Genomic DNA, 18,243 nt, shown 5'->3' on the forward strand with positions numbered 1-18,243 from the left:
CAGCGATAGAAAGCATACTACAAAGATAGCAGCAATAAGACCTTTGATAGCAAGGCAAACAAATAAGCTTTCACTCGGGAACGATTAGATAATCTTTGGTTCGATAGCAAATTCCCACTGGGAAGTTAAGTTTGCTACCGAATAGAGGTTACTCGACCGTTCACGAGCAAAAACTACTAGAGGATTGTTAGATATTCTTTCGCTCGATAGCATGGATTCCTAAGGGGAAGTAAGGTATGTTGCCGAGTTAAGGATTATCTAGCAATTCATTAGTGAAATCTTTGAAGACACAAGACTTCCAGTGTTCCAATTTGCATTCTTCGCATTCGAACATTGGGGGTAATGATATGAGGATACGACAACATTGACTGCCACATCAACCGAAAAACAAAAATTCGAAAACCAAATGCATCATCGAGACCGGGGACTGTGCAACCAGCCCCATAGAAACAAGTTGTACAAGATAGCCACAAGTAATGGCAATTTCTTTTTAGCATAATAAATGCTAGCCACAAGTAATGGCAATTTCTTAGCATAATAAATGCTTGTGTACTTTTGAAAATAGAAGGAATTATATGAAATGAAATCCTTTTATTTTTATCTTATTTCTTGTTTGAATGATGAACTAACTTTGTCATTTGAAAGTTAAACAAGTACTTCAAATGTTAGTGTCATAATGAACAGGAGACGTCCTCTTCAAGAGTACCGTAAACATAAAAGGGCCCTCTCTTATGAAAACCCTCATGGTAAAGGGTTGGTTTCGGAAGAATTTGTGCCCGGAATCAAAATGCCTTAGAGGAAAAATGCACCCGAAGACATACACGAAAGGACGCAAAAAGAAAATGCACAAATACTTATAGAAACCCTCACGTAAAAGGGATAATGCTCAGAACCAAAGTGCTTCGAGGAAAATGCATCTGAGGCTACATATAGTAAAGCGCAAACAACAAAACGTGACAGAATTCTTAAGAAAATACAAAGGTTAAAGACTTACGTGGATATTCGAATGAAAGTAAGACTCAAAAAATACTTGAGAAAAAATATGTCTTTATTTACAAGAACGTGCCAAAATGGTAAAAGTATAAAATGGGAAAAAGAAAAGAAAAGCTAAACTGCAGTGTCTCCGGAACCAGGAGGAAGAGAAGTGTGTGCATTCCCGGGAGAAGTAGGTGGGTCCACCGATGGCTCAATATTTTCATTAGTTTGGCCTTCGGAATCATCATCTTCCGATTCTTCTTCAGTTCCCAAAAACTCAGAACCAGAACCAGAAGGGCCAGGTACATCAGACCTCGATGGGAGTCCACTTTTAGCAGCTAACTCAAGCTCGCGTGCCTTAGCAATTTTGGCATCAAAGTTAATGACACCAGCTTTGGCCTCTTCCAAGGTTTTTCTCCTTATGTTGTACATGGCATAAGTTTTTCAACAATGAGGGAAGCCTCTCGGCTCTTTAGTTCTTCTTTAAGTTGGGTTACCTCGGCAGAAAGGTTTTCCCGGGCGAACCTAGCAGATTTGATGCTGAAATCAAGGTCGCGGACAGTTGAACTAAAGAGCCTATTATGCTCGATAGTTTTCCTGTACTTCTCTTCTAACTGGTCATGTTTTGCCCTCACAACAGCAAGTTCTTCGATTTTGGAGTTCAAGGCTGCTTCTAAGTCAGTCAATTTTTCGGCAATAGCAGCCTCGCGCTCGGTTGCAGCAAGAATGGCGTCTTGTACTTCAGCCCATTTGGCCTTGGTTTCATCAAATCTAACCCTCAACGAGCCAATTTCTTGGATAAGGTTACCACTTCTTGCTCGCTTTGCTGCAAACGAGCCTCCAAAATAACGACCTCAGTAGCTTTGGTTTCCTGTTCCGAGAGGCGGAGAACAGTTTGGTCCCGTTCCACCAAAAGCTGATTCCGTTCAGAAGTAAGTTCTTCCTTCTCATGAATCAACCTCTGAAGGCCCTTAGAAGCAAGAAAGTTGTCCTACAATACAAGAATAAGTAAAACATAGAATACATTCATACAAAAATAGAAGAAATAACAAAGGAAGAAAGGAACGCACCGCTGCGGCATTGTGCATGGCATTGTTCAACAAACACTCCCCTGAGAGTGCTTGAATCTTTTCCCAGGCTTGCTCTGAAGCCAAAGGCTTCAGATAATTAGCAAGCTCCACCAGCCGGGATAGCAAGTTGCATCCGATAGAGACTGAAAGAGTAACATTCCTCCTCTTTTGTGGATCTTCAGAAAGGGAAGCATAATTTTGCCCCAAATTCCCATGAACTAGGGACTGGGGAAGAGGAACACCCTCTCCATGGTCAGGTGTGGCCGGAGGAGATGATGTAGCAGTTGCTGGTGGAAGAGTGGATGAAGGTGGAAATGATGTAGCAGTTGCTGGTGTTGGTAAAGGTGGAGATGAAGCTGATAGAGTCGAAGGGTGAGAAGCAGTTGCATCAAATGCAGTGTTGGTGCATGGATGCTCGCCAACCAAAGACGACAGGGATCCGGTACTCAGCTCCGTAGTACCGGGCACAGCAATTGGGGCCCGAAAATGGGATTGACATTATCTACCAAATCAAACTCTCCCCAAATTGTCGAAGCATCGTCCTCGATTGGTGTAACTCTCTCAACGGGTCGAGCATCATGTTGAGATGATGAGAATTGTTGTCTTTTATGTAGAGAAGCTCCCTCATCACTAGCTTCTTCATCATCACCAATCATCACGGTGTCTATGATCGGCCCGAAAGGGGGACCAGTCACCATCGCCACCGGATACGACTCGGGGGCATCAGTCTTTGCCCTCTTATTATTTTCCCCGGCCGTGGAGGAATATCTTCTCTTTGGTTTTTTATCCTCCGTCCGGAGACTCCGTAAAGAAGTATTTGCGCCCGAAACAGGCCCGAAGATACCTATTCGAGTAAGTGCCTCATGAAGCAGCCTCGCTATATCAGCAGGATCATCCAAGACGTCTTCCTCGAGGACAGCAACAGAGCCCACAGGTAAACCTAATTTTGTGAACAAGTCAGAAAGGTTCAATCAAGTTCTCAATATACAAAAAAAAATGGAAGCAAGGTAAGTTAAAATTACCATGATTTTTGGCCTTCCACCCATATTTAAGGGCCAGTTCTTTCCACAAATAAGTTTCATGCGTCGTAACGTCCAAGATCTTTTGTACCCACCGGTCCAAACCTTCGATCACCGGTAGGATCCATCGAGTTGCTGAAACAAACGAAGGATGAAGGATCAATACGGCTATAGAAAAATATTTAGTAAAAAGAAATACTAAACAAAGAGCTTATGAGTGCGGTTCCAAGCGGCCGGAAAGGATGAAGCCGTTCCCAGAATGATGTCATTGGTGGCGACTGCAACGAACCGTTCCATCCACCCACGGTCGTTGTCATCATCCATGCTAGACAGCAAAGCATGGTGGCCACGCTTGCAGAGGTTTATCATTCTCCCGCGGAAGATTTTGGGAGAATAGAGATTCATCATATCAGCTAAGGTAAGCTCCTCTCCAGTTTCCTTGCACAAATTCCCAAGGCAAGCAACCACCCTCCATACAGAATGACTTACTTGTGCCAAACATACTTGGTAGCGGAGGAAAAACTCCGCAATCACGGAATCAAGCTCTCTGCTCAAAGAAAATGCACCCAAAGTAAAGGGATACGTATAAACATATGTAAAACCCCTTCTTGGTAAGGGTGACTCACTCCGACATATCGGGAGCGATAATTTCTAATTCATGGCAGCGACAATCTTCCTTCACAACAAGAATGCTCGAAGGACGTACAGAAGAAGGATACCTGCTAACAGCCCATGTACGAGAATTAGAAGTAGGGAATTTCTTTTCAAAGTATTTTGTGGTAATAAAATTTCTAGGGATGATGGAACCCACCGCTGGAGGAGCAGAGTCCTCGGTTTTGTTCTTGTTCTTTGAAGAACCGACACGCTTGGAGGAAGAATCCATTGAATAAGAAGAAGGAAAAGGTTTTTGTTTGAAGAGAATTAGAGAAAGGATGGAGAACAAAGATGCAAATCAGAAGCTCGAGAAATTATGAAGTGCAAAGGAAAAGAATCATGCGTATAAGTTAAATTTTGGTGGCTAAATTCATGGCCATGATTACCTCGATAATCGGCAAAAGTTGTGCTGAATTGTGGGATGATGCGTGTTCGGGGCATTAAATGCCGAGAAACGTGCATCTAATCAACCGTCAGAAGCCTTCAGAGGGAGTTATAGTAATTCCCGCCAAAATAGTGTTTCTACCAACTTTTCGGTAACACAAAGTTATGTCACCGAAAAGTAGGAGGACTATCTGTATAGAGTAAAATATGATATGACACATGGTCATCTAAAGGAAAGACACGTGGAACCCAAGATGGGGATGGCCGAAGACTGAACGCAGCCATTCTACTTGTCACCAAAAGGGATAACATTCATAAAGCTGTATTAAATGCTCTATGCCTGGTAGCATTTAATAAGGAATATTCTACAGCATTAAGATCGACGGCATGTTACAGAGAATTTGGCATTTATGTTCACCGTTACATCTTCACCAATGACCCTCATAATTGACATTAAAGGAGGGCACGATCCTAGGACCTCCTTCCCTAGACACAACTATAAATAGTGAGCCCAGTTATCATTGTAAAGGACACCAATTTTCTGGCTAAGCTTACACTATACTCTATATAAAGCTTAATATAATCTTACTTTTTTGCTTTTTGATCTCATCATTGCTGTGCCCGGAAACCTTGTTCCTGGAACTGTCATCTCTGTTGTTTCATCTACATTTTAAGGCTAAGTATTGTATATTTCTTTAATTATTGCATTATTTCAGGACCAGATTAGTTTACTTATCTAGAAACCACATATAAATTCAATTGTACCATTTTACGGGTAAACACAAACATATATTGACCCGCACAATTACTAAGAAAAAAATGTTTGTTGTAATGTTACCAAATGTGAAAATAGAACAATTAGCAGATATGTCAGACCAAGTTTGATATAATATAAGGTAGTAAGTATTATTTTGTATTTTTTAAATTGTTTGAAAGACTCTAATTTCTTTACGGAGGAAAAAAAAAGGAAGGGGCAGGTTTAGTTGAATGGAGATTAGTGATTAAACAAAGAAGAAGTTTTCTTTTCGAATTTGTGCACTCTTTTTTATTGGGTTTTTACGTCACTTATTGTTACACTCCATATTTTCGTACGTAAAAGTACGCCGTAAGTCAACTGATGTAAGCTCGAAAATGAGATCATCTTTAAAAGTAAGTTAATCATGTTACCTTGTAGGTTACAAATATTTATGATCATGAACAACAAGAACCAAGAGGGTTGAAAGCCTTAGAAGCTAAACGAATTTAACAAAATAAGTTTCGTTGAAATTGACAAGTTGGGAATGCTATAACACATATTTTCGGGGTGAGACTACGGTACTTAATATGATAAGGAGGTTATGTTATGAGTTATTTTGGTCTTATGATAGTCCTTTGTTAAGTTTTGAAGTCAAGCAAGTTGTGGAACAAAAGTCGATTAAAGTAGTCACAAGTTACGTTCATAGGTTTTACTGAAAATTGGGTCTAATATTACTGAGCTTTTATCCCAATATACTTGGATTTATAGGGTTATCCACCCATCAAATTGAAGATCTATGAGTTTAGTTTCTAACGCATTAAACCGTTCATCGATACGATATCGGAGTAGAGAGATATTCGCATCTTCGCGAGACTGCATAGGCAGCCCCTATGTGGCCCACTTAGGTGGTTGACGACCCTTGAACATTTTAAAGTGGTTGGAAGGATCATTTTTGGTCATTTTCGACCAAGGACAATTCCCAAACTCTCTCAACACCTCTCTAATAGTTCTCCAAGGTTCCAAGGCGAATCCAATGTGGTTTTACCTAAACCTAACCTCAAAAGTTAGCCTAAGTGAAGAAAAGAGTCTCTATGGTGTTGTGATGTCATTAAGGGTGCTTGTAAGCTAAGAGAAGCTTTGGTTTGAGTTTGTTCTGATTATTTAAGGTAAGTATAACTCCATATTGATTGTTCTTAAGCTTATCTATGTATTAGTTAAGTTATTTGGATGAAGAACTACAAGATAGCATTTGAAGTGGTATAAGATATTGTTGTCTCTTATTGGACTATTTTCGAGTTGTATATGTGACTTCATATGCTGGAAATCATGGGGAATAGCTTGGTTATAATATTTTTATTGTTGTTGTGCTTTTCAATATATTGAGTATGTTGATGATATTGTAATAATAAGAAGAAGCAACCACACAATACCTAGAAGTTGTTCATATTGTTGTTATCTCTTGTTGAGCTGTTTGAGGTTACTTTTAAGATGGATATAAGGTTGGAATGTCATGTCAATATATATATTTATATGTTGGACCTGTTGATGGTGATGAAAGTATGGGGGATATGGGAAAAAGAGTTGGGATTTGGTTCCAATCCAAGCTTGCCGCTCGTCATGTTAAATAGTAGTTTCATTGGTGACGTTTGTGCACTTGTTGTTGTGTAGATTGATTTGTGTTGTTGGGTTGTTGGATGTGTTGTGGTGCTGAAAATATATAGTTGAAGGGTTGTATGTGTTTTTGTTGTTTTTATGGACTTGGAAAAGTAAGGAAAACAGGAAAGATACTGCCCATTTTAATATTAAATAAGCTTGTCGTTCGTTGTACGATAGTTGCATCTTTCGTAGCTTATCGATAGCATTATTATCGTTGTTTTAGATTAAAGTGCAACGAGATGAGTTCAACGTGATTATTTCTACATATTGTGATAAGGTATGTTAAAGCTAAACCTTTTTTTTATTTTGGCATGATCCCGTAACTACATGCGTTTGATAACTAGGCATAAAGAAAAGTTTATATTCCTGAATTTATGTACATTATCCTAGTCTCATAAATTATAATATTCTCCCTTATCGGGATATTATATTCAGTTAAGTACTGTCTTCTTTCAGTCATGAGAACAGAGGGTCTATATATATATATATATATTACTGTATTTTCACCATCATCGAGCTATAATCAGTAGGCAAGCCCTTATTGGGCAATCTCTGATCAAATGATAAGTTATATATCGAGTCAACTGTGGCCGAGTGCCTATGAGCGAGCCCATAATGGCCGAGATACCGAGCCTAGTATGGTCGAGCGCCTATGATGGAGCCTACTACGGCTGAGCAGTTACACGTACCGAGCCTTATAGGGTCGGGCAACTATTTTACTTACTATATTAAGAGAGTTGAGTCAATACCAGTAGGTAAGCATATCTTTAGATCATTTTTGACTCCCATTTACTTTCAGTTATTATATTATCAGTTCAGTTTCAACTTTAAGTTATTCTATTTTCTTACATACTCGATACATTATTTCGTATTGACGTCCTTTTTTGTCGGGGACGCTGCATTTCATGCCCGCAGGTCCTGATAGACAGCCGGATAGACCTTCCTAGTAGATAGAGCCAAACATCAACTTGGTAAGCTCCACTCCCTCGGAGTTACCAGGTCTAGAATTGGGAGTCCATTTTGTATATACAGGTTTGATGGGTAGCTCGAGGCCCTGTCCCGACCATGATACAGATCTGTTATCTCTAGAGGATTGTAGACGGGTCCTTTATATTTTGTGTGTTTGTATTGTGTTCTTGCCAGCCATGTGTACATGTTTAGTTTGGTATTGCTTGTTGTAGATGTTCATGGCAACCTCGTCAGCTTGTACAATTATGTATATGAAATTTTGGGTATGTCTATTCCTCGGATGAGATATACGTTATTTTCAGATGATTCAGAATATGACCTCGTTGGCCTTGATTAGTATTGCCAGCATGCAGGTAGGCCTCGTCGGCCTAAGTTGAGGGCTACCCTTTCAAAGTTCATAGTTACAAAGTGGTACGCTCGTGCCGAGTATGGCACCGGGTGCCGACCACGCTTCCCCTGATTTGGGGCATGACACTTGTACAGGGGCGGCTCAATAATATTGATGGCCTAAAGCCAAACCTCAAAAATGCCTTAAATTTATTTAATAAATTTAATATATTTTACACGTATCTTGATCATTCATTCATTTACTTACTAGTTCTCACCATTGAAAATATTAGTAATTCTATTATTTAAATAATATTTTTATAAGAAACATATATTAACAGTTAATATAATATTTTTATAAATTCTGATAATCGCAGTTTTCTACCACTAAATATATGTCAGTATAATTTCAGTATCTGAAATAGTTCTAGTCTACTGAAATGAAAAATGTCTTAATCCACTCTGTATAAAATAATCAACTCTTAAAGATATAAGAGACTGCATTCTTTAATTATCAAAGTTGTCATCAAATTATTTACTTTCATAAATTGCATATTGATTATAAAACTCAAGTTATTTTTTTAAATAATCTCTATCACATTCCAAAAATATATATAAATTTATATCTTATATTAATTATTTTATAATATGTAATAATATATAATTTAAAAAATTTGGGCACTGCACTTGTAATATTACATTCTCTAAGCTTTTAATATCGGACAATGACGGGAATCTTAAAAAGAAGGATGGGAATTAAGTAATAGTTGCTCAGCTAGTGCAAATTCCATAAAAAAAGAAAGACAGAAGTGGGAATGGAAAAATCGGAAGGAATTTATGGAAATCTTTGGAAAGAGGGAGTGTTGATGGCACAACTTGCAATTAAAGCAAAGTGGCAATAACTGTTTCATCCAAGACCTTATGGTACTGTGGACCCACATATCTTTTCCTTTTTAACCTGATATATTCCAATCAAATTAAAAAATATATATTCTCACGCCATGAATTTCCCACATTGCCCGCAAAGCCATGACTATCAAATGCTAAGAGATTGATGGCAATTACGTCAAAAAAAAATGTTTTCCGTTTACCGTAGAGGTTGAATTTTGGTATTGTTTACTTTCCGCCAATATCTCCCTTGATTAAGGAGGACCAAATAGGGTATAGGGCCTATAGGCATAATTAAGGAGAAGATATTTCATGATTTTCTTTCACGTCTGTTCTCTCTCTTCTCCCCTGCCTCCATAAGTACTAGTTCGCCTTCCCAATTTTCTTCACTCCCAACTTCAATTCCTCTCACACTAAGATATCCATTTTGGCTATCAAAAGAAATGGCTTCAATGGGAGTCATCACTTCCATTATTGGTCTAATTTTCCTCGTTTCTCTTGTTGAAGCAAGAATCCCTGGTGTTTATTCTGGTGGTTCTTGGCAGACTGCTCATGCTACATTTTATGGTGGCAGTGATGCTTCCGGAACTATGGGTACAAATTAAATCCATGTCCATATTTATTTTAATTTCCCTCTATGATTTTGTTTTGGTTATATAATGCAGGTGGTGCATGTGGTTACGGCAATTTGTACAGCCAAGGGTACGGAGTGAACACTGCAGCGCTGAGCACAGCTTTGTTTAACAATGGGTTAAGTTGTGGAGCTTGCTTTGAGATTAAATGCACTAATGATCCCAACTGGAAGTGGTGTCTCCCCGGAAGCCCATCCATTTTAATCACTGCCACCAATTTCTGCCCACCAAACTACGCAAAGCCCAACGACAATGGTGGATGGTGCAATCCTCCACGTTCTCACTTTGATCTTGCCATGCCTATGTTCCTCAACATCGCCCAGTACCGTGCTGGCATTGTTCCCGTTACTTATCGCCGGTAATGTCCCCTTCCTCTTTATTGCAATACATACTAATTTTTGGACAATCTCGATAAAAAAAATCTTAAAATATAAACTATCGTAATGTTACTTACAAGTATGTTTTAAGCATGTACTATTAGAGGTGTTTGATCCGAAGACAAGTTATGATGAGATTAGTTGTACTAAGATTATTTTTGTTGTATTAATTCTAACATTGTCAATTTTACTATTTTATTCTAGAATAATTAATCTAGGGATTATTATTCCACCCCATCTGTTAGGTATAAATTATTTGGTTACTATTTTTTGGTATAATTTATACCAAGACCAGTAACCAAACAAAAAATAATGCGATATTAAATTTTTATCCTAAAATTATATTTGATTATCCATCCTACCAAACGACCCTCAATAATTGCTTCTATCATAGCTGTTGCGGTGATTTGGGATGCTATAAAGCATCACCTTTGCCACTTTCTCTTCTATTTTATTTGAGGAACTTGAAAACCCGTAAAATAGAAGAAAAATATCACGGGTTCACACCACCAACATCAAATTTATCATGTGGACCATGGTATAATATAAAGGTAAAATGGCCTGGCCACCTAAATTTACACTCGTTTGTCAATCCAGTAAAGAAATTTAGAACTTTCTCATTCCCTCAACTCAATGAAATAAATATTAATAAACACATCCAACATCCATCATCAGAGCGAGCTTCAATTGCCCCGACAAGAATGACAAGTCACACTCTATGACTTTTTATTTTTCGGCACGTGTAGTTTGTGGGTATTATGTTTTTATTACTAATTTATCAAATTTCTAATTTATTATTTTCTTTCTCTTTATCACTGTCATGTCCCAACTGTTGCTCCACCATAACTCCGGCACCAGCACCACCACACACTGGCAAATCAAGCCTAAATGGCCAAACCTAAATGTAACAGAAAGACTACTCCTTTTGTGCCTTCTTCGTCATCACCAATTTTACTTACCGATTTTAATTCTCGGCAAAGCCACCATTTTCACCGGCCAGCTCCATCATTTTTAGCCGCTAAGTAATTTGGTCCGGCAACGGAGCAGTAAAGAATGTTATCGGCGTCAATCCCCATCTCCATCTCCTCAGTACAGTTTCATCCTATTATCAATTTCTTTATTCATTAATAGACCAACTATCCTTCGAACTAAACATCCCATCTTCTCCTTGTAAAGCCAATCCTTCACACACATTTATTTCTTCCACCTTCTACTCTTTTTCTTTTTTTAACTGAAACACCTTTTGACAAGAAGAAAGGGGAAAAGAAAAAAAAATGAAGAGATTGGGGACGGGAAGAAGAGGAATAGAGGAATGACATAGCAGAGAGGAAAGAGGGACGAAGGGTATTGAGGTTGGGGGATGGAGAAAGAGGGAGATGGGACGAATTTGATTTGTTATATTTGCTTTTTTTTTTAAATTCTTTTAGTTACTTTATTTATAATTATTTCTATTTCAATATTTTTTAATCAATTTTTTTCTATAAACACGCCTTTTAAGCGTGATTTGCACACACCTTTGCCACATAGACAATGTCAATGCCACGTAAGCATAGTCAACGATCAGAAGTATTTATCAATATCCATTTTATTGAGTTAGGTGTTCAAAAAAAAATTCTAAGTTAATTTACCGGATTAACAAACCATTAAAAGTTTTAAGTGGCCAAAAGCAATTTTGCCTAATATAACTCACTTTGACTTTGGTGTTGTACGAATGCAAAATCTTACATATTGTACCTACGCGCAAACTTTTTCAAGAACCTCCATGTGCCTTACCATTTTTTCCTCTGAGTTCTTCTGACCTTTTATCACATATAAGTGGGACCTTGCGTTTTAACACGTTAGGATAATAACTCCGTACACTATTCTTTACCTTAACAGTAAGTTTATTACCATTATTCTTAACAATGTATTTACTATTCTGTAATTCATAGGATACCATGCCGAAAGCGAGGAGGAATCAGATTCACAATCAATGGCTTCCGTTACTTCAACTTGGTATTGATCACCAACGTGGCGGGTGCAGGAGACATAATAAAGGTGTGGGTGAAAGGGTCAAAGACTAACTGGATTTCCCTGAGCCGCAACTGGGGTCAAAATTGGCAATCAAACGCTGTCTTGACTGCTCAATCCCTCTCTTTCAGGGTCAAAGCCAGTGACCATCGCTCTTCTACTTCATGGAATATTGTCCCTTCTCATTGGCAATTTGGCCAAACTTTCACTGGAAAGAATTTCAAAGTCTAAAATTATTCACAATTGAAGATTTGACTGGCTATTTTCCCTACTCTATTTTAAAAATTTTGCTCCCATTTTATTGTTCCAAAATATTTTTCCTCTTAAAAGTGAATGGAGGGGAAGAATAGAGTGAAATCAAAAAGATACTTCAGTGTGTGTGAGGAAATAGTGTGTGTTTGGGGGGGGGGGGGGGGGGCGAGTACTAATAGTGTAATTAAGTGATTTCCGAGTGCTTGTGTATCAGCTTTTTGGACTAATATTGGAAAAGGAACAGTAGTATGCAGTATGGTTGATGGTTAAAGAGAAAGCGAAAGGCCATCTGTAATAGAGCTTGAAGTGGCTGCAAATGATGTAGCCCGCAGCTGCTTTTACTTTTATCATATACTTGGGTCAATTTTTATCAATGTTTATCTCTGCATGTTTCTATTTGTTGGATCTTTTTTCTCCTCCTGGAGTTTTCATAATGGTTTTATTTGGCCATTTTCGTGGTATACTATACCCAAATATAAGCAGTTATCTGGAAACGCTTACTAAAGGTTGCTTATACAGAAAATGTGCCTGGTTTTGTTCAAGACAAGGCAACAACGCAATTAGAAAGATACTCTATTATATAAATTTAATGGTACAAATATCATGTTGAGGTATATCTCATTCTCTTGAATAATAAATAAGCTCATTACGATTTAATTCCAAATTGCTATGGAGCAATAATATTGTTTACTCGAAAAACGGATAGAGTTGAATTTATACGTAGTTCTAAATGTACGTGATATAACTTGGTACAAATATGAAATATATCGAAAATTGACTGTAAAAAAAGAATGAAATACAAACCAAATTGAGTAGAGAATGATTTATGAACAAGCAAGATGAATCGATGTACAAAGCCCCAAAAAGGATAATCTTTTCTATGTGTGTAAATCTCAATAATCTCTGAATATGAGAGTATATCAATGAATGCTTCTCTGGATCCCCTTTATAGAAATGATACTTATTCTTAATATAGTGAAAAAAATCCTACTTTGGATATAATAAAAAATACATAGTGGGGATCCCATGATATATTAGTTAATTAATTTTTCTTTAATTCCCGCTCAGATTCTCTCTCTTAGTGCGGCTACAACGGCTTTTTGTCTCTTAGCTCGATCTTGGTCGGTCTGGGTATTGGTCGATCTCCGGATCTGGAGTTCGATATTGACTCGAGCTCGACATTGACTCGAGCTCGGTATTGATCGGTCTATGGCTCTTGAGCTCGATAACACAATTTCATATCATAGTTCGATATTGACTCGAGCTCGATAATGATCGGTCCCCGAATCTTGAGCTCGATAACCTGGCTTCACTTCTTATCTCGATGTTACAATGACGACTCTCGGTTCATCACGTTCCAATCTTGACTAATTACACGAATGGCAAACTCGGATCTGACCGTATACAGATAATCCCCTCGTTTCTCGAAAAGAATGTGGCGAGGAACGATATAATTTTTCAACGATATGACTAGATATACACTGACGTCTGCATCGAGCCCGACCATGACGTACGTGATAAATGTCCCGTCGGTTCAGTTACCAAGTCATTAAATACGCGTCAGACGATGGCCGGCCACTGTTGATTTTGATCCGTCATTGCCAAATCTATAAATAGCTCATCTCTTCACCATTTTTTCACTTTTAAACTTCCAATCCCCAAATCTACTAAGTTCTTTTTTGCATCTTTTATGTTTTTCATCTGCAAATCTGCGATTTTTACTGTTAACCTCTTCTTAGAGCACCAAATCTTATCATCTCCCTCTATTTTTAACTTCAAATCAAAATGGCAAAAACGTCAAAAACTATTCCTAAAAAAGAAAATGCTTCTTCATCGCAGCCAGCCGGTGACAAAACACACTGGTGGAGCCACGACCTGAGGAGTGTGTTCCTGGGGGGTGTGTCCTCGCTTCTGATTTTAAGACCGATAAAACCTCATCGGTTCCCGGTCGATGCGAGCCACTATCGATGTATATATGCTCGATAACTGAGGGATACCTTAAGCAGGTAAGGAAAGATTGCAACTGGGAGAGCAAAGAAGTGGTGATCCCGACTCCCGAAGAAGATATAACTACCCATGTGGAAGGGTTTTTAAGTGTTTACACTTACCCTTTCACGTTGGGCCCCCTCGACCCCGTTGTCGTTGATTTTTGCCGTCAGTATCAAATAACCCTAGGCCAAATCCATCCTTCCTTTTGGCGAATTGTTATTCTGCTCCAATTCTTCGTGAGCAAAGTCGAGAGGATGCCTTTTACCCTCAACCACCTCATCAGGTTGTACAGCCCCCGTCTCTATCGAGGCAGGTTAATAAAACTCAAACGCCGGGTTACCAAAGCGTTGTTCTCGAGCATAAACGAGGATAAGGACCGAGGCTGGATGGGCCAGTTCGTTCGAGTGAGGACTTCCGACCTAATCTCGGCAGAGAAGATGCCATTTCCCGAGAAATGAAATATGATGCGTAAGTATAATCCCACTGTTAGCTCCTATTTATTGTTTTGCTCCTATGTTTTTTTCTCATCGACATCCTTTTCTGTGATATAGCGGTTGCTTGGATGCCTGGTGCAATTCCTAACCTCAAGAGCTGGGTTCGGGACCTGGCCTCGACCTCTACATATGTCGAGCGCTCGTGGCGCGATTTATCAAAGGGCCGATGGGAGGCCAAAACTCATGGTAAGCCTCTTTCCCACATTTTTGATTATTTTGTTAAAGCATTTCTTACTTATTTTCTTTTCATACAGGCCTTGGCAAAGATGCTGTCGTGAGGCCCCTATATGGTGAGGAGAGGACTTCGATCCCGGCACCGAAACCGGCGAAGGACAAAAAGAGAAAAAAGATCTCAACCTCCGAGGATCCATAACCTAAGAAGAAGGTGGCTCATAAGCCGAGGAAGAACATCATCGTCCTGATCGAAGATTCTATTAAGAGTTTAAGGGATGAAGACGAAGAAGAGGAAAAAGACGACTCTGGGCTGGTGGCCCAAGTGAAAATGAGCACCGAAGCCCCAAAGGCTACTGAATCGGCGAAGGCTGTAGAGATTCCATCTCGAGATGAGGGAGTCTCGGGAAGAGACTTGGGAGAAGTCCCCGAGTCATTGAGAATTAAGGGTGCCTCCCACCATAATAAGCCAACGGTGGGTACGGCTGCGGGGGCTGATGTCGAGGCCCTCTGAGATGGAGAGAACGCCCCAAGTGATCCACTTGGGGCAATAGAAATTGGAGGCTCCCCGCTGCTCCCCTCATTTTCCGAGGAGATGATTCAAGAGGCTCGGGACTTGAAGACCCTCTCTATCGAAGGAGGCCACGGAAGGGAAGATCCCTTCCGTGATTATTTTACTGGGGTCGAAGATGCTACCGGCCTGAGTGACTTAGAGGTCTCGAGGAAGGACTCGGGCGAGGCATTGAGCCTTTTCAACGAAGCACCGCAAGCTCTGAATCGGGTAAGCCTTAACTCCCCATGTTGGTAGTACCCTTGTGTTCATTTTTCTCCTCCTGTCTAACTTCTTTTCTTCTTTCTACGTATGCCTCAGCGCTGTCACGCCCCAAAACCGAGGAGCACGACTGGCGCTCAACCGAGTGAACCCGACCGAGCAAGCCTGTTAGATTCCTTCTACCCAAACTCATTCATGAATAAAGAGAATATATGTTTTCCTTAATTAAGCAATAAAGTGGTCATGTCTGCAATTACCAATTTCTTACCATAAGTTTTACCATTTTTAAAGTCTCAAATAGACAAGTAATACAACCACAACATAGCATAGTTTGTCTTTCCCAGCACCAATACACAACCCACACTATGTCTACGAAGTCTCTATAGATAAAGAAGGGTGCAATGATAATACCGGCAACAAGGCCCCGGCTATACCTCAAACAGAATATACAAAGTACAAAAGATTCATGACCCCGGAATGAAGTGGGGCTCACCAAGTCAGTAGGTGCACTGCTATCACTGATCAATATCTCCTGCTGTGGAACCACCTGCATTCATTGAAAGATGCAGCGCCCACGGCAAAAGGGACGTTAGTACTGTCGAAAAGCACTAGTATGTATAACTAAACACCCTCTCAATAGAATGACAAATAATACGAACAAGATTATCATAATATCAAAGGAAGCTTTAATCAACATCAAACCTCAATTTAGGATCAAGACATTGTTCAAAGAAATTTCCATATCTCACATTGCGAGATTTTTAGTATCGATATACCATTCTCCACAATACTATTATTCACAATACCATTATTCACAAAACCAGTACCACCGTACTCTTAGCACGGAGTCCAATCACGACCCGATCGGGTAGGCTATCTCATTAGAGACATCAACCACAATTTCTCTCAATATCAATACCACCGTCTTTAGCACGGAGTCCAATCATGACCCGGTCGGCTAGGCTATCCATTAGGGACATCAACCACAATTACCATTTCAATTACAATTTCCAGCACAATCACCACCATGTGTGCGGCATGGTATCCGATCACGACCCGACCGGCTAGGCTGTCTTATTTGAGACATCAACCTTTTTATATCAATTATAGCATTTCATATTACTTTCATATCTTTTCATTTCATTGGCACTAATGGCCATAATTATAAGGTCATTCTTGGCACGTTGGCCGTATTCAGTATTTCATGCTCACCTTATCAATTCAAATATCATTATCATCATCAACAACATAAACAACTCAAATGAAGGTGTGTAGTACACATGTGAGCAATTTAGAGTCGAAGGCACATAGAGATATTTCACAAAATTTGGCATAATAGCCTTCATTTGAACTTGACTTAAAGTCAAAACATTATTAATGCACAACCCATATTTTAACACATCCTCAATTGGTAATATAACATGAATAAAGCATTTTGGATGCTTGTTGAATATATATCTTCCAACCCAATCTTACTTGGATTGGCCAGTCTCATAATGAATCACTTGGGACTTACATAATTTACATAAATATCGTGGGATTCAATTCTAAGAGAAGGGTTTAGCCAACATACCTCACTAGAGCTTCCTTACACTCTAAATATTCCGGAATTCTTAGCAACTTCAATCTATTGTAGAAATATAACAAATTGAATCAAAATTAGGAAGGTGTTCATGGTTCGAGTATTGTTCAACCCAAAAAGTTTGAGCCGCGGCTCGCAAGCTCACCGGGAAGAATTCCTACAATCCTCAAACACGTAAGCCTAGTTTGACACCATGAAACATTATTTTCTTTGCAAAATTTACCAGGCTTACCACTTAAATACTTCAATTTTTTTTTTCGAGATGTTACAAGTGCTTCATCGGAAAGCATTTTCTTGGTCTCGAGCTAAGCTGAGTCGGTATGAAACCGACCTCCGAGGACTCACAGAGGAGAAAAATGCCCTTAAACTTCTGTGCGGGCAAAATGAAGAGGAGAACAAGGACCTCCGAGCCGATTTGGCCAAGGCTCACCAAGATCAGACCGACCTGATCGAGCAAGTAGTGAAAATCTTAAAAGATCATGGGTTCGATTCGGGAACAGTGGCTAACATTTCAATTTCACAGCTACAGCAGAAGGTCGAAAGGATCGAGCAGCTCCGCGAGGAGGTAGACATGATGAAGATGGTGACCTTGGGGTGGAAAGAAAGTATGGACCGCTTTGCTGCAGAAAAAGAGACTGCTTTATCCCAATTGTCATTGGTCGAAAGTCAGCTTCGAGGCATGAAGGAGAAGAGCTCAATTTAGGCGAAGAAAATAGAGAAGCTCGAGGCCCGGTTGGCTTCTAAACTTGCAAAGGCCAAGTCTGAAGCCGAAAAGGCAAAGGTCGAGGCAGAGGTAATCGTGGCTGTCTACCAGGCCAATGCTGAAGCCGCTCAAGTACAAGCGAGAGTGGTAGACGAGACCACTCAAACTCGAGCATATTGGATTACTGAACTCGCCAAATGCCAATCTCGGAGGAAAACCCTCGAGGAGATCCACGCTCGAGGTTTCGATCTTACCAATGAGATAAAAAAGGCTAGAGAGCATGAAGCCGATGTTGGAGCACTGGCCTCCGATGATGATGATGATGATGCCGAGAGCAAGAGCGGGTCCGAGAGTGGGGAGGACCTCGATGGAAAAGAAGCTGCCCCCTGGAGAAAATCAGGAACCTTAGGATTTTTCATTTTTTGATCTTTTGTGTAGGGTCCTGATCGGACCTTATAAATATTCTCATATATATATATATATATAAAGATCTTTTTCTTTTCCGACTTGTCTTTATTTCATTTTCTACCTTGAGAAAATTTTGTTCATAAGTTCGAGGATTTAGGCAATTTGATCGAAGTCG

General features: G+C 39.5%; 1 protein-coding gene across 1 annotated transcript; it reads left to right on the top strand.

Moving 5' to 3' along the window:
- The first annotated feature begins 8,983 nt into the window (after positions 1–8,983).
- Positions 8,984–12,009, top strand: LOC104086770 (expansin-A4-like). The gene is made up of 3 exons (XM_033653550.2): positions 8,984–9,272; positions 9,344–9,668; positions 11,619–12,009. The coding sequence occupies exons 1-3, from the start codon at positions 9,122–9,124 to the stop codon at positions 11,926–11,928; spliced, it is 786 nt and encodes a 261-aa protein (XP_033509441.1). The 5' UTR covers positions 8,984–9,121; the 3' UTR covers positions 11,929–12,009.
- The last annotated feature ends 6,234 nt before the right edge of the window (positions 12,010–18,243 follow it).

The sequence above is a fragment of the Nicotiana tomentosiformis genome, chromosome 5 (genome assembly GCF_000390325.3).
Source record: "Nicotiana tomentosiformis chromosome 5, ASM39032v3, whole genome shotgun sequence".
Taxonomy (NCBI): Eukaryota; Viridiplantae; Streptophyta; class Magnoliopsida; order Solanales; family Solanaceae; genus Nicotiana; species Nicotiana tomentosiformis.

What these genes read in the sequence shown, in the direction of transcription:
- LOC104086770 (XM_033653550.2), top strand. Translation starts at nt 9,122, where the DNA reads ATGGCTTCAATGGGAGTCATCACTTCCATTATTGGTCTAATTTTCCTC. An exon ending in TGATGCTTCCGGAACTATGG is followed by an intron (nt 9,273 to 9,343) that starts GTACAAATTAAA and finishes TATATAATGCAG; the next exon opens with GTGGTGCATGTGGTTACGGC. An exon ending in GTTCCCGTTACTTATCGCCG is followed by an intron (nt 9,669 to 11,618) that starts GTAATGTCCCCT and finishes TGTAATTCATAG; the next exon opens with GATACCATGCCGAAAGCGAG.